The sequence below is a fragment of the Rhinopithecus roxellana genome, chromosome 1 (assembly GCF_007565055.1).
Source record: "Rhinopithecus roxellana isolate Shanxi Qingling chromosome 1, ASM756505v1, whole genome shotgun sequence".
NCBI lineage: Eukaryota > Metazoa > Chordata > Mammalia > Primates > Cercopithecidae > Rhinopithecus > Rhinopithecus roxellana.
Genome location: NC_044549.1, coordinates 45762998 through 45777759, shown reverse-complemented (window position 1 = coordinate 45777759; position 14762 = coordinate 45762998). Strand labels below are relative to the sequence as shown.

The 14762-nt window shown below is 47.1% G+C and overlaps 1 protein-coding gene across 1 annotated transcript in view; it reads left to right on the top strand.

The window, feature by feature from the left end:
- The window catches only part of ITGB5 (integrin subunit beta 5), a 123409-nt gene that overhangs the window by 73837 nt on the left and 34810 nt on the right, over positions 1 to 14762 (top strand). The window contains exon 9 of the mRNA XM_010354817.2: positions 4164 to 4298. Coding sequence (XP_010353119.2) covers positions 4164 to 4298 — 135 coding nt within the window. The remainder of the gene's footprint in view (positions 1 to 4163; positions 4299 to 14762) is intronic.

The following is a 14762-nucleotide window of genomic DNA, read 5'->3' as shown; positions in this document are numbered from 1 at the left end:
GAGAACTGCATGGTGTGTGGGGGAAACTCCTCACATCTGGTGTCAGAAGTGTTGTGTTGAGTGGTGTGTGAGCGTAGAGTAGGAAGAACAGTTTGGGTTTTTCCTTCCAAGTACTCATCTTACTTGCTGCTGTCCTGGCCAATGGGAAGGGCTGGGCTAGGATTCAAGCTCCTTGCACTTGGACTTTTCCCAACTTTGAGCCCTAGCACAGGGCCCTGGTGCATGTGGGGTGTGCCGGGGCAGCAGGAGAGGCTTTGGTCAGCTCTGCTGTCCTTTCACCTGCTCCGCACCCGGCCAGAGTTCAGTCACAGCTCTCTCTGGACCGCTTCTGTTTCTGTCACCTCACCGTCCGAGTGGTTTGTGTTGGATTTCATGAGTCATGCAACACATGACTAAGTGTGGGCGTTGGCTTTTACCTCCCCTAGAGTGCTGGCAGACCATCTGTGGGGACATTCTGAGCAGATTTGGGTTGGAGCATATGTAACAGATGCAATGGCTGTGGTATTTGGCCAGGCTGAGGGAGCAGAATGGAAAGGGTATGTTTAATTTCATGTCTTGTAGAATCAAGTCTGGTGTACACATCTCTCAGAGTGTGAAATCTTCAACTTGGATTTATGCATTTTTTCTTGCTGTGCCAAATTCTTCACGTGAGAGGTCTTCCCAAGGGAGTTTGGCAATGTGGTACTTTGCTCTGTAATACGTGCTGGTGAGAGAATCCCTTCCAGAGCTCAGCTGTGGAGCCCTGGGTCCACACGTGCAGAGGGGACTGGCCTCATGTTACACCCAGGAAGTCCTCTTTTCAGTGTGGGAGTGAGCAGAATGAGCTGGAAAGCACTGGAGCTGCATGTGGACGGTGACATCAGAATCTGTGGTGTATTTTTTCCTAGCAGAGCACATGTTTCTCTTTTTGTTGTTGCCATAAAGTCTGCTCCCACCCACTCCACAGCTGGCCCGACTTAAAGCAATTGCAGATGTGACCCAACCTGACTGCGTATTTAATAGCCTTTAAACTTCTGACATTCCTACCATCGTCTTGTTTCCTACTGGAGAACTAAGGAGTGCACCTTGAGGGGCGAATCTGGTAGGAGTTAATGAAATTTTAGGAGTCACACATAAAAGTCTTCATGCGTAAGAACTGCACTTTGACCCTCTACTATATTTTATACTCCATTCGTTCATTTATTCAACAGATATATACTAACAGCCTAATGTGTGGCAGGGATCGTGCTGCACCTTGGAAATAAAATAGTGAGCAAAACACAGTCCTGCCCTCCAGCACTCATAGTTTTGGGGGTAGAGACCCTTACAACCAGGATACAACCTGACAATCTCTTTCCAAAGTCACAGAGCCAAATTCCTTTTTATTTTTTTATTTTTGTTTTTTACCTTTTCTGTGGACAGCCAATTTCCAAAGAAAGAAGTGCGTATCAGGTGTGGGGATTAGAAAGAGCCCTGGGATGGGTGGAGAAGGCCTGCACCCGGTCCTGTGCAGCAGAGTCGTCCCAGGCCACCTTTTCCTTGCCCTGACTTCCAGCTTCCATACACGAGAGGTTTGGGCTGCATCATCTCCATGGTTCCTGCTGCCTGAAATGTCTTAAGAGTTTCTGATTCCAGAGACTCTGTGGGTAGCAGGAATAATACAAACTTCACATCAGAACATGGGGCCTATGGCCTGAGTAGAACATAGGAGTCCATTTCCATCTAATTCTTAGTTGCTGACTCACAGAGTAGGAGTCCAAGTCCCTCTTGTTTTTTCCCAGATCCTCTCCCAGATCCTCCCTTGGGACTTTCGAGTGGCAGCTTGGGCCGACCTTGCTGGGGAGTGCCGGTGCTTCCTTCCAAAGTTTTATTTGTGAACCACAGGGCCACCATATTTCAAGTGATCGTTCCCAAGTAATTTTTTACATTCCTTCACTCTTCAGCTCTTTTACGATACTGTTTTATCTCATCCGCATACTTATTCACAGTTATAAATTTATTTTTTAATATTTGTCTTGAGAAATATTTTCATCTACTTGGCCTGAGACCTTAGCATAGCTGCTAAAACATTCATCTGTCTACACGTCCATGCGTTTATTCATTCCACAACAGATTGTACTAAGTCCCAGAGAGATCTATGATACAGCCCTTGGCCTTCACAACATGGTAGGGAAGACAGTTCTGTAAATAACTAATCACAGGCAGCAGGAGAGTGCGGTGTGTATTGAGTGGCGCTTTTGTGACCCTTGGCCAGTTAAGGCTGGCAAGTTGCAAAGGGAAGTGGATTTAAGACGGATCGTATTTTTAGAGTTGTAGAAGCACTTAGATAATTTGTTGCAAAGGGAGAGAATTTTTTTTTGCAGAAAGTATTTTCAACAAGCTGTTAATTTGCTGGAAAACTGCATATTTCAGTTATTCAACTTTAGCACTACATGCTCAGCAAAAAAGAGAAAGACAGAAAACCCACAAGAGCAAGAGGCAAGTCTGTCTGCTGTTCTGTCCAACTGCCACGCTCCCTAGAGTGCACCCGAGAAGGGAGAGGGAATCTGCAGGGCTATCTGCGGATGTTGGGGTCCTTGTCTCTCATATGGGTGCATCTTGCTGTACTGTGTGTTGAGTGTATAAACAGACAGTTGTTTTAAATTTTCTGGTAAAATATGAACTCTGAATAAAAGCTGCTTACTTCATTTGGCCTCAGTCTCCAAAGTGGCATCTTCCTTAGAGATTTTCAAGGAAATTATTATTATTATTATTATTATTATTATTATTATTATTTAAGAAACAGTCTCACTCTGTCGCCCAGGCTGGAGTGCACTGGCATGATCATAGCTCATTGCAGCCTTGAACTCCTGGGCTTAAGCAATCTTCCTGCCTTAGCCCCCTGAGTAGCTACAGGCATGTGTCACAAGGACAATTTTTTAAACTAATAGACATACAGAAAATTTCACAAACTTTTCACAAATTAAATAAACCTAAGTATCCAGCACCCAGGTCAAACACACAGAACATTAGCAAGGTCTAGAAGTCCCTATTCTGCCCTCTTCCATCACAATCCCTCAAGGGCAACCATTAATTTTGCCTGTTTTTGAATTTCATATAAATAGAGTTATACGATATATATGCCTTTGTCTCTGCCTTCTTTCTAGTAATGTTATATTTGTCAGATTTATCCATATTATTACATGTAGTCATATTTTGTTATTACTGTATGTTATTCCACTGTATGAACATACTACAATTTTTAAAAATCCATTCTACTATTGATAGGCACCTGAGGAATTTCCAGTTTCTAGCTATTACAACAGTGTTGCTGTAAACTTTCTTGTCCATGTCTTTTTGGTGACGCATACACTTCTGTTGGGTATAATCCTGGGTGAATGCTAGGTCTGAGGTTGGCCTAAGCTTTAGTAGATATAGCCTAATGGCTTTCTACAGGGTTGCACCAATTTTCACTCCCACCAGCAGGGTTGGGGAGCCCCAGTTGCTGTACATCCTTTCCAACACTTGATGTTCTTAGTCTTTATTTATTTCTGTTCTGATAGGTAATTTTGACTTGATTTTTGTTTGATTCACTGGCTTGAGGATGTAATCCACACATAAGATTGGATTCTCTCATTATGTAGTTTCAAACTCAGATATATGGACCTCATCTGATGGGGATAGGTATGGATGTGAATGATACGGTGGATTCCTGGAGAAAGTGCCTGCTGAGCTGATTTGAAGGATGATAAGGAGCCAGCCAGGAGGAGGAAGGAGAGGAGCCGTTGTGCAAAGGATCATTACCCTGGGTACACGGAAAGGCTCAAAGCCTGGAGTGCACACTCCAAGACTGAGGAACTGCATGTCTGAAGCCAAGGGTGGGGATGAGAGGTGGCTCTGGAGAAGCAAGCAGGGGATGGGGCATAACCCATTTGAAGCAGATAATATCATATGGCAGGTCGACCATTATCAACTTCTCCAAACTCACAGAGGGAGACCTCAGGCTGGGTCTAGCAAGATGTTGTGTGAGTGCAGAGAGAAGGGAAAGGATGAGGGAGGGCCAGGGAACCAAGCTCACGGGCTCTTCCCTTGGCTTGGGGTTCCTGAGTTAGAGGAAGCCACGTGGGCCTCAGAAAACCAGTGTGGGAGCACCTCAGCCACAGCCTTTATTAAATGGTTGGGCTTCATTTTCTCTCTCCGTTCAGAGTATCCGGTCTAAAGTGGAGCTGTCAGTCTGGGATCAGCCTGAAGATCTTAATCTCTTCTTTACTGCTACCTGCCAAGATGGGGTATCCTACCCTGGTCAGAGGAAGTGTGAGGGCCTGAAGATTGGGGACACGGTAAGTCTCACCCCAAGTTTGTATGAACTCTTATTAGCATTGGTCATCAGTCTTTGGGTTCTAATAATTTTTGTGACTTATTAGAGTCCTTTCAGAATTTATATTTTGTTTTCCAATTCAGCATCCCAGAGGAGTCTCCTAAGCCTGTTTTGCATGATGTGTTCAGAGTCTCAGGTGAACTTGTTAAAAGAGCCCAGTCAATAGGCAGCCCTCAGCACATTGGCACCTGAGGCTTTCTCGGGTTAGCAGTGTGACTTTGGTGTTTTAAACCATTATCCTCTTAGCTTGACACAGTTGTAATCAGGAGGAAGAGTACAGGTGGGAATCCAGGAGACCTGGCCTTCATTCCTAGTCTTCTGCAAATAGCTGTGTTCCTTGGATAATCTGACCCTCACTTTTCCTTTCTGTGAAATGTAAAGAAAGCCACTCCCCCCATTCTGTTTGGTGAAATAGAATGGATGACTCTACAGGAATGGAGGACACAGATGCCTTGTCCAGATTAAGTTTATTCAAATGATGTATGAAGATGTATACCTGTGCACTAAACCAAGGACTTGAGTGAGGGAGCAGGGAGGAGGACATGTGGGCAACAAGAACACAGACACAGACACGGGCACAGAGGCCAGTGAGTGGTGATGGACAGCTAGCCACACATCTTCTGGAAGTCCTGCTGCTGGAAGCAGGTCATCAGCTCCATTCCTGACTTGCTTTGTTGATAGGTCCAGTGCTCAGTAAACAGAAGACCAGTGAGGGATAATTCTCTTTCACACTTAAAAGAATCTAGTTAGAAACAGAAAAACTATAGAGACCTTACAAATAGATGGCTATATCCTCTTGGCATTCATAGCACTCATGACGGCCAAGGCGGATATAAGCTGACTCATCCCCTGGCTTCAGGGAAAGAGCTTGCGGAGACAGGGACAGTCTCGTGGCTGGTAGCAGTGGTCTCCTCAGGCTTCTCCACATTCCACTGTAGATCCTCTCCCATCCCGTCTTCACACTTGTCCCTCACCCACTTCACAACACACAAACATACCTCTTACCCTTCCCAAATCTTACTGCAGTGCCTCGCTCCCCCAAATAAAGGGACAGTTCAAAATATCATATGGAAGTTGAGAAAATGAAAGCCTCTCATGACTGGCTAGCAAGGCCTTTTCTAAGACATGTTGTTTCCAAGTTTATTTTGCTTTTAACAAGCTTGAAAGAAGGCCTAATCAAACTGTCAGATGATAAGTCATTACAAATGATTATGATTGATTGATTGATTGATTTGGAGAAAGAGTCTTGCTCTGTCACCCAGGCTGGAGTGCTGTGGCATGATCTCAGCTCACTGCAACCTCCGCCTCCCAGATTCAAACGAGTCTCATGCCTCAGCCTCCCAAGTAACTGGGATTATAGGCATGCACCACCACACCTGGCTAATTTATGTATTTTTAGTAGAGACAGAGTTTCACCATGTTGCTCAGTCTGGTCTCGAACTTCTGGGCTCAAGGGATCCTTCCATGGCAGCCTCCCAAAGTGCTGGCATTACAGGTGTGAGCCACCGCGTCTGCCCACAAATGATTATTTATGGCTTTTAACTCAGAAGACATTCATAGAACAAGGTGACATTGCTGTTAAAAAAACTCCTGTTCCCATCTTTCTATTAATGTGAACTTTTCTTGTGTTTAAATCTCTACAAGTGAAAAATAGAAATATAATTGATGTGAATCCCTGTCTTGTTTAGCAATAATTAATATTATTTTACATCTGGGGGAAAGCCTTATCTCATTAAAGAGGTACTTCCAATAACATTTTACCGTTGATTTTTAATAATTGTAGGAAGTTGCAATGTATTTATGTTGTTTTCATCCATTATAATGATTACTCAATCTAGATGATTAACAAAACAAAACAAAACAAAACACTAATGCTTTACAGTTACAGGACAGGGTTTAAAGAGATAGTTATAAAAAATGAAATAAGGCTGGGCGTGGCGGCTCAAGCCTGTAATCCCAGCACTTTGGGAGTCCGAGGCGGGCGGATCATGAGGTCAGGAGATCAAGACCATCCTGGCTAACAAGGTGAAACCCCGTCTCTACTAAAAAATACAAAAAAAATTAGCTGGGCATGATGGTGGGCGCCTGTAGTCCCAGCTACTCGGGAAGCTGAGGCAGGAGAATGGCATGAACCCTGAAGGCAGAGCTTGCAGTGAGCCGAATTCCTGCCACTGCACTCCAGCCTGGGTGACAGGGCGAGACTCCGTCTCAAAAAAAAAAAAAAAAAAAAAAAAAAAAATGAAATGAGGCAGAAATAGCCAAAAAACCCCAACAACATGTAAGTGAATTCTATAGATCTGTGGGTGGAATGTTTGGTGCACCATGTCAGGAAAGCTGAAGGATGAAGTGGGAAATATACCCAAACAAGGAACCCTTTACTTGGAGAAACAGGTATGATGGAAAAGAGAAGGGAGAGGGATGGACTATCTAATCTAGCATACACCAGGTTTCAGGAAGGCTCTTGACAATTTCTAATGACATCCTTATAAATAAGGCAAATATTTAATAATATGAGTTGACAACAGCACAATTATGCGGATTTGTAGCTGGGTGAGCATGCTGTCTCAGAGTGTTGATAATGCAGCCAGAGGGAGGACTTGACTGAGGTTCCAATGTCTTTTGTCTGTTGTGTTTATCATTGGCTTGGGTTAAACTCATAGGAGACCTGCTTATCAAATGTGGGAAGGCCGCAGAGCTGGAGAAAACAGCTTATGTTATAAAGCAGGAAGACCAAGATTTAAAAATATTTTTCAAAATTGAGATGGATTGAAATCATGAAGATTAATGTCTTACATTTTAGTTCAGAATATTACTAGGATATAGGAAACTTGGTTTGATAGTAAAAGAAAAACATCTGGCCGATTATAATGGCTCAAAGGCTCAATGTAAATAAACAGTGATTAAAAAAAAAAAAGTCCGCCAGGCGCAGTGACTCATGCCTGTAATCTCAATACTTTGGGAGGTCAAGGCGGGAGGATCACTTGAAGTCAGGAGTTTGAAACCAGCCTGGACAATAAAATGAGACCCCCATCTCTACAGAAAATAAACTAGCCAGGCATGGTAGTGCACACCTGTGGTCCCAGCTACTCAGGAGGCTGAGGCGGGAGGATGGCTTAAGCCTAGGAGTTCAAGGCAGCAGTGAGCCCTGATCACACCACTGTATTCTAGCATAGATAACAGAGTGAGACCCCGTCTCTTAAAAAAAAAAAAGTAATGGCTGGGCACAGTGGCTCACACCTATAATCCCAGCATTTTGGGAGGCCAAGGCTTGTTGATAGCTTGAGCTCAGGAGTTTGAGACCAGCCTGGGCAACATGGCAAAACCCAGTCTCTCCCTACAATACAAAAATCAGCTGGGCATGGTGGGGATCACCTGTGGTCCCACCTACTTGAAAAGCTGAGGTGGGAGGATTGCTGGAGCACGGGAAGTTGAGGCTGCAGTGAGCCATGACTGGGACACTGTACTCCAGCCTTGGTGACAGAGTGAGACCCTGTCTTAAATAAATAAAAAAAAGATAAATAACAGGGTGGGCGCAGTGGCTCATGCCTGTAATCCCAGCACTTTTGGAGGCTGAGGCAGGTAGATCACCTGAGGTCAGGAGTTCAAGACCAGCCTGGCCAACATGGTGAAACCCCATCTCTACTAAAAATACAAAAATTAGCCAGGCATGGTGATGTGCACCTGTACTCCTAGCTACTTGGGAGGCTGAGGCAAGAGAATTGCTTGAACCTGGGAGGCAGAGGTTCCAGTGAGCCGAGATCACACCACCACACTCCAGCCTGGGTGTCAGAGCAGGACTCCTCCTCAAAAAAAAAAAAAAAAAAAAAAAAAAAAAAGAAAGAAAAAGAAAAAAGATAAATAAATAAAAAGTAATGCCAGTTGAAGCTGTATTTAATAGAGATATTTTGAAACCTCATACTTGGAGTTCTATATTCAGTTCTTTATTTCTTTATTTTTTGTATTTTTTTTTTTTTTTTAGCTTTAGAGACAGGGTCTTACTCTGGTTCCCAGGCTGCAGTACAGTGGCTTGATCATAGTGCACTGTAACCTCCAACTCCAAGGCTCAGGCATCCTCCTGCCTCAGTCTCCCAAGTAGCTGGGACCACAGACCTGCACCACCATGCCCAGCTAATTTCTTTGTGGGTTTGTTGTTGTTGCTGTTTTTGTAGAAACAGAGTCTCGCTATGTTGCCCAGAATCGTTTTGAACTCCTGGCCTCAAGTGATCCTCCTGCCTCAACCTCCCAAAGTACTGGGACTATAGGCATGAGCCACTGTGCCCAGCCCAGTTCTTTTTGAAAAAGAAAAGTGATAAGCAACTATCATGATGAATTGTTTAGAGCTAGGAAGGTCAAAGGAACTAATGTTTGTTGATAGTATGATTGTAAAGTCAGAACTATTTTCAGATGCAAAAAAACTGAAGCCAATTTATGTTGCCCAAAGTGAAAAGGAGAAAGTCATTCTAAATATATTGGGGTTCCTCATGGAAAGCAGGAATACAGTTAGTCTTGGGAAGGACCAGAAGCAATCTAGACAATGAGCAATCTGTGGTCACTAATTCTCTGGAAGGAAGGCATTGTTATTCATGCTGACAGATGGGGAAGACTGAGGCACGAAGCATACAGGTTCATACTATGTACACTTACAGGTACATAGCCTGTAAGTGTCGACGTGGAAATTCAAAGCCAGGGCTTTCTGTTCTGAAGCCAGCTCCCTCACCACCTTTATCCGGCTTCTTAGTGCCCACAATTCTATTCTACCAAACCTATTTCAAAGGACTCTACCAGCACAAAGTACGATCCTGAGGAACAGGAGCCTCCACGGGAGAGTGCTGCTGACTGAGCCCCCCTGCACCATGTGGGGAGCCCAGCGCTTGCGCACTGCTGACAGGCAGCCTGGGATTTGAGGATGAGCGTGACCTGCCCCAGCTCCCCCAGCTAAGAGGCAGTGAACTCACAAGCCAAACCAAGGTCGTTCCCCCTCCACACCAGGTCATCTTGCTCATCACTGCCTCCCCATTACAGAGCAAACTATATTTGTTTGCATGGAATGGGGACATCCAATGTGCCCTGTCCAACGTGCCCCTTACTGTGGTGGGGGCATTACTGTTGCTGTCTGCCTCTTACAGCAGCTTTGTAAGGGAGCTGTTCCTTCCCCATTTTATGTATGAAAAACAAAGACTCAAAGTGGGGCCTGAGAAGCGTGCCAGAAGCCTCAAGTATCAGGAGCCAAGTTGGGGGCTGCTTCTGAGGCCACAGGGCATGTGTTTGCCCTGTGCCTCACACACTTTGGGAGTAACAGCTTCTAGGAAGCATACAGTGGTGTCATGGCCACTTACAGATGGACACTCTAGTGTACAGATTTTAATTTTTACTGGGATACCTCAGAAAAATGGGGAAATTGTCCAGAACTTGAAAAAGATTTTACATGATTTTTCAAATGCTCTGAAAATCTCAGATGTATTGAAGTGGTTTTTAGAGCATTCGAAGTGACACTAAAGAAGAGGGGAACTTCTGCTCAGGCCGGCACCTTTGACAGCTCTTCCTGTGGGATTGGATGGGCCACAGCCCTGTGGGAACCGCAGGGGCCCTAGGCGACTGACCCGAGCTGGCCCTTTGTTTCTCCTCACTGTCCCAGTGTTGTTGTCTTGCTGTCCAAGGGCCACGGTCACATGGCCTCAGCTCCACTGCGAGGGCTGTGGGGTTTTTGTTTTCTGTGGACGAAGACAGGCTGGCACAGGGCAGTGGCCACTCTGCTCTTCAGAGCCAGACATGATTCTGTTCACAAGGGCCACACCAGGCCATGCAGGCCAGGAGAGGCAGCTCTCTTGAGGAGAGCTGAAGGCCATCGGGGCAGAACTGGCTCCATCATTTGTAGGTCCCAGTGCAAAATGAAAATATGGGGTCCATGTTCAAAAATCATTAAGAATTCCAGCACAGCAACCACAGAGCATTAAAGCAAGCATGGGCCCTTCTGAGTGGGGGCTCTTGTGACTGCACAGGCATATATATGCCAGGGAGCCGGCCCTGGCACGGGGAGTTGAGGGGCTTTCCCTTTGCGATGAAGGAGAGGGGTCTGTCAATTCCTCTGATCCCCAAGACAGAAGGGGTGCACTTACAGCTGGGACCAGTCTGGTTTTCTTAACCCTGGCCCAAGAAGGCAAACTTTCCATCCCTTCTCTCAGGCTGAACTGTCTCCAAAGCATTGACAGTTGGGCTTTGGCAAGCAGGGGTGCTACTGAGTGTGTATGTCCCTCTGGACGTGTGTCCCAAAGCCATACATTTCAGAACTTGCCAGTGACTGTGCTGACATCCACTCGTACTCAGTAAGTGTTTATGTACCAAATCCCATGCTCACTCAGGATGGACAGATGAGGCCACAGATCAGGGATCTAGTGGAGGAAATAATGTGCAGAGGAGTCAGCCCCGTAGAGGGTGACAAGTGCTGTGGGAAAGCCAGGTGTGGCACTGCAGGAAGCCAAGGAAGAAGGGCCCAGCACTGCAGAGGGAGCTGTTGGAGCTGAGGCTCAGAGCACCAGTAGGAGTTTCCCAGAGAAAAGGGGGGTGGGCTAGTCCCATCAGTGGGCCTGCCTTGTGCATATTGGCAAGATATGTCTGCTAGGGTGTGAAGAGCATCGTCCTTTGGCCAGTGGGGGAAAGCAGCTGATGGTGATGGCCATGGAGGCAAGAGGAGTGGGCTGAGGAGGGAGGGGAGAGTGGCTGGCTTGGGCCACAGTAGGTGAAATATACCCGCCAACCTAAGGGGTCTGGCCATTGTTTGGTAAGTGGGTTCCATTCTTTGGTGGCAGGAGTTGAGAGGGCTATGGGCAAGTCAGGGAATGGTGGTGGGGGTAGACAAGAATACCGAGCATAGCTGGAGGGTCTGGGGACGCCCCTGGAGAAGAAGGATTAGGAAAAGCAGGCAGGGTTCAGCTGTCATCAGGGATCTCAGGGTCTGGCCTGTGGACAAGGACACAGCCCGTGTGAGGGGCAGCCAGATGGACCTCGCCTGCTCATTATCACAGCTTCCTGCAGAGGTGGAGGAGGTGCAGGCTGTGGTTCTGTGACAACCCTGTGTGCTCTGGGTCAAGATAGATGTCTAGCAAGAAGCAGACATCCCAGCCCCTGAGGGGCTGAGGGGCAGGGAGGTCCTCAAAGAGGAGTAGGCTTAAATCAAACCTTGAAAGCCCCAAATCCAATGAGATTCTCTTTCCCAGTTTTCAATTGTTTCCCTAATTTTCCTCCCTTTATCCTACACCAACCATCAGAAGTCAGTTTACTTAGGAACTGGCTTCAACAAATCAGTATGCAAGTGGCTGGCTGTGAGGCTAGCACAGACGCCCAGCACAAAGCAGCCAGTGAACCCTGTCGTGGACTTCTCACAGCACCCCCTCCCTGCTCCTGTCCACTCCTTGGGGCCCTGTAGCCTGTGCCCATCCCAGCTCCTTTTTTGTTGAGATCTGAGTGGATTTGGCATCTGCATTGGATAGCCCTGGATCTGGTGGGTTTGGGTGGGGGCTGGGCAGCCCTTTTGAAAGGGTACATCAGGCCAGCAGCCCCACAGGGGAACTAGGAGAATCCCAATGAAGTTCTAATAACAAGACTGGGCGGGAGGGCTGCTGTGTCTGTGACCTTCCTCTGGAATCTTGGAGCGAGTGAATGGAAAGTCTCCAGGAACTGGGGAGCCTTCAGTATCAGTTGAAGTTCTCAGGAATCAGGGAAGGGACTCGAAGAGGCCTCATTCCAGCTGCCTTCCAGCCTCTCTGGACTCTTTCCAAATCCAGTAGGGAAAATGGACCCTCTGAAAGGAGGGGTAAGCGAACAGATTTCCTTGCTGGTCCTGAAGTGCTTTTTATAGCACTTCCTGTGCCCAGCAGGAGCTGAGACCCAGTGGCTGAAACAGACAGAACATTCTCTGGTTATCAGGCGTCTGGCTGCACTCCAGGCTGCACAGGGCCAGACAGATAGCACCTCACTTGGACCGAAGCCTTGGCTGGGGAAGGCCTCAGGACCTGCTTGAAAGCTGGGCCCTCCTTGTTTGCCCAGCTGGGCAGACAGTGCCTGAGTGTTTCTACAGGCTGGTGATTGGGCACCAGCACTTTAGGGGTGCTCTAACCTCCCACTTTCTCCCGGACACATCAGCAAGATTCTAGAGACTTAACTCTCACTTTCATTGCTTTAACCCCAAGGCAGGCAAGTTTCCATGGGAGAAGGTTATACTCACAGGTGTGCACTCCCCACAGTCTTTCAATAACTAAATGCCTTTGGCCCTTGGTCCAGGTCATTCCTCTGTAGTGTATTCAGTTTCTGACCTGCAGATGCCTCTGTGGGGCACAGGCTTTTCATTGAACAAGTCCAGCAAGTTGTAGCCCTAGGAGTACAGGGTTTCAGCTGTAACTTGAAGCAAGCTACAGGTAGCTTCAAGCATGTCACTGTAGTGGGAGCTTCCAGCAAGTAGTAATAGGAGATGCAAGCAAGTTTCTCTGGGCCTCAGAAGGGAGGAATGGCATCTGCTCCTCAAAAGCTCCATTCACCTCTGCATTCTTGATGGCCCCATGGGTGGCTTCGAGCAGGCATAGTCCCTACTCTCATCTCATCTGCAGGCTCAAATCATTCCCAGCCCATGGCAGAAAGATGTAGAGATGCCTCTGGTCACCGCTTTGGGGATTACCATCAAGGGGTCCCTTTAGTAAGCCAGGCTGGCTCTCCCTCTGTACCCCGATGAGGTAGACCTCATTCCCCCTTCTAGGAGGTGATACGCTAAGGAGAGCGCAGGCCCTGCTTTAGGCCTGGCCCCACTCCTCATCAGCCGTGTGACCATGATTCAATCCACCAATCCTGTTTTCTCTCTGGTAAAATGAGGACACTTCCTTCTAGGGCATTTAAAAGAGATGCTTGTAGAAAAGTCCAGCACAGTGCCTGGTACATAGTAGGTACTTGGCAACTAATAACTATTAGTGGTTTGGTTTTGTTTTGTATTTTTCTTTTTGAGACAAGATCTCACTCTGTCGTCCAAGCTGGAGTGCAGTGACATGATCATGGCTCACTGCAACCTCCCCTTCCCGGGCTCAAGCAGTCCTCCCACCTCAGCCTTCTGAGTAGCTGGGACCACCGGCATGTGCCACAACACCGGGCTAATTTTTCATACTTTTGGTAGAGATGGGGTTTTTCCATGTTGTCCAGGCTGGTCTCAAACTCCTGGCCTCAAGTGATCCTCCCAGTCTGCCCACCTCGACCTCCCAAAGGGCTGGAATTACAGGCGTGAGCCGGTACACCCATCCTATTCATGTTATCCTTTAACCAATTTCATTGTCCAAGTGGATCGAATCTTTACTTACCTTGAGAGACTCCCTGTACCTCGAGACCTTGGAACTTAGCCTCAGAGTTGTTTCTGTCAACCTTTCCCCTTTGCCTCCTCCTACTCTTCCTACCCCACAGAGATGGAAGGTGAGGTGGAGCTAGCCCAAGCTGTGCAGCTGGCCTGGTCCCCCGATTGTCTTCTGATCCTGCGCTCCTAGCTATCCTCAGCTCACCTATCCAAAAGCCTCTCCTGTTGAACCTCTTGGCTAATGCCAAGTCCTGGGCGTCTCTCATCAAGCCTTTGAAGCAGCAGTTTGCTGCCATGCAGGACTTTCTGCAGGACTTAGAGAGCAGGATCTATCCTCCTGCTCAGTCCCATACCTTCTACCCTCTCCCCGTGTCCTTAGATGTCACAGCATCTGAAGGGAGGCCTTTTAGAACCAGTAAAAATCTCAAAGTAATAGGGATCTATTTGTTTAGAAACAGGTATTTATAATGTTCTCAAAAAACGAACATCGTGGGCCGGGCACAGTGGCTCACGCCTGTGATCTCAACACTTTGGGAAGCTGATGCGGGTGGATCACTTGAGGTTTGCAGTTCAAGCTGACCTGCCTGGCCAACACAGTGAAACCATGTCTCTACCAAAGATACAAAAATTAGCCAGCCATGGTGGCAGGCACCTGTAATCCCAGCTATTTGGGAGGCTGAGGTGGGAGAATCGCTTGCACCTGGGAGGCAGAAGCTGCAGTGAGCCGAGATGGTGCCACGGCACTCCAGCCTGGGTGACAGAGAGAGACTCTATCTCAAAACAACAACAACAACAACAAAAACATTGTTACCTGAAGATTGTCCAGTAAATCAGGTGAATGATGACATTTTAAAAATTAGCTATAATGACTGGGTGCAGTGGCTCATGCCTGTAACCCCAGTGCTTTGGGAGGCCGAGGTGGGTGGATCACGAGGTCAGGAGATCCTGGCCAACATGGTGAAACCCCATCTCTACTAAAAATACAAAAATTAGCTGGGTGTGGTGGCACGCACCCGTAATCCCAGCTACTCGGGAGGCTGAGGCAGGAGAATTACTTGAACCCAGGAGGTAGAGATTGCAGTGAGCTGAGAGCATGCCATT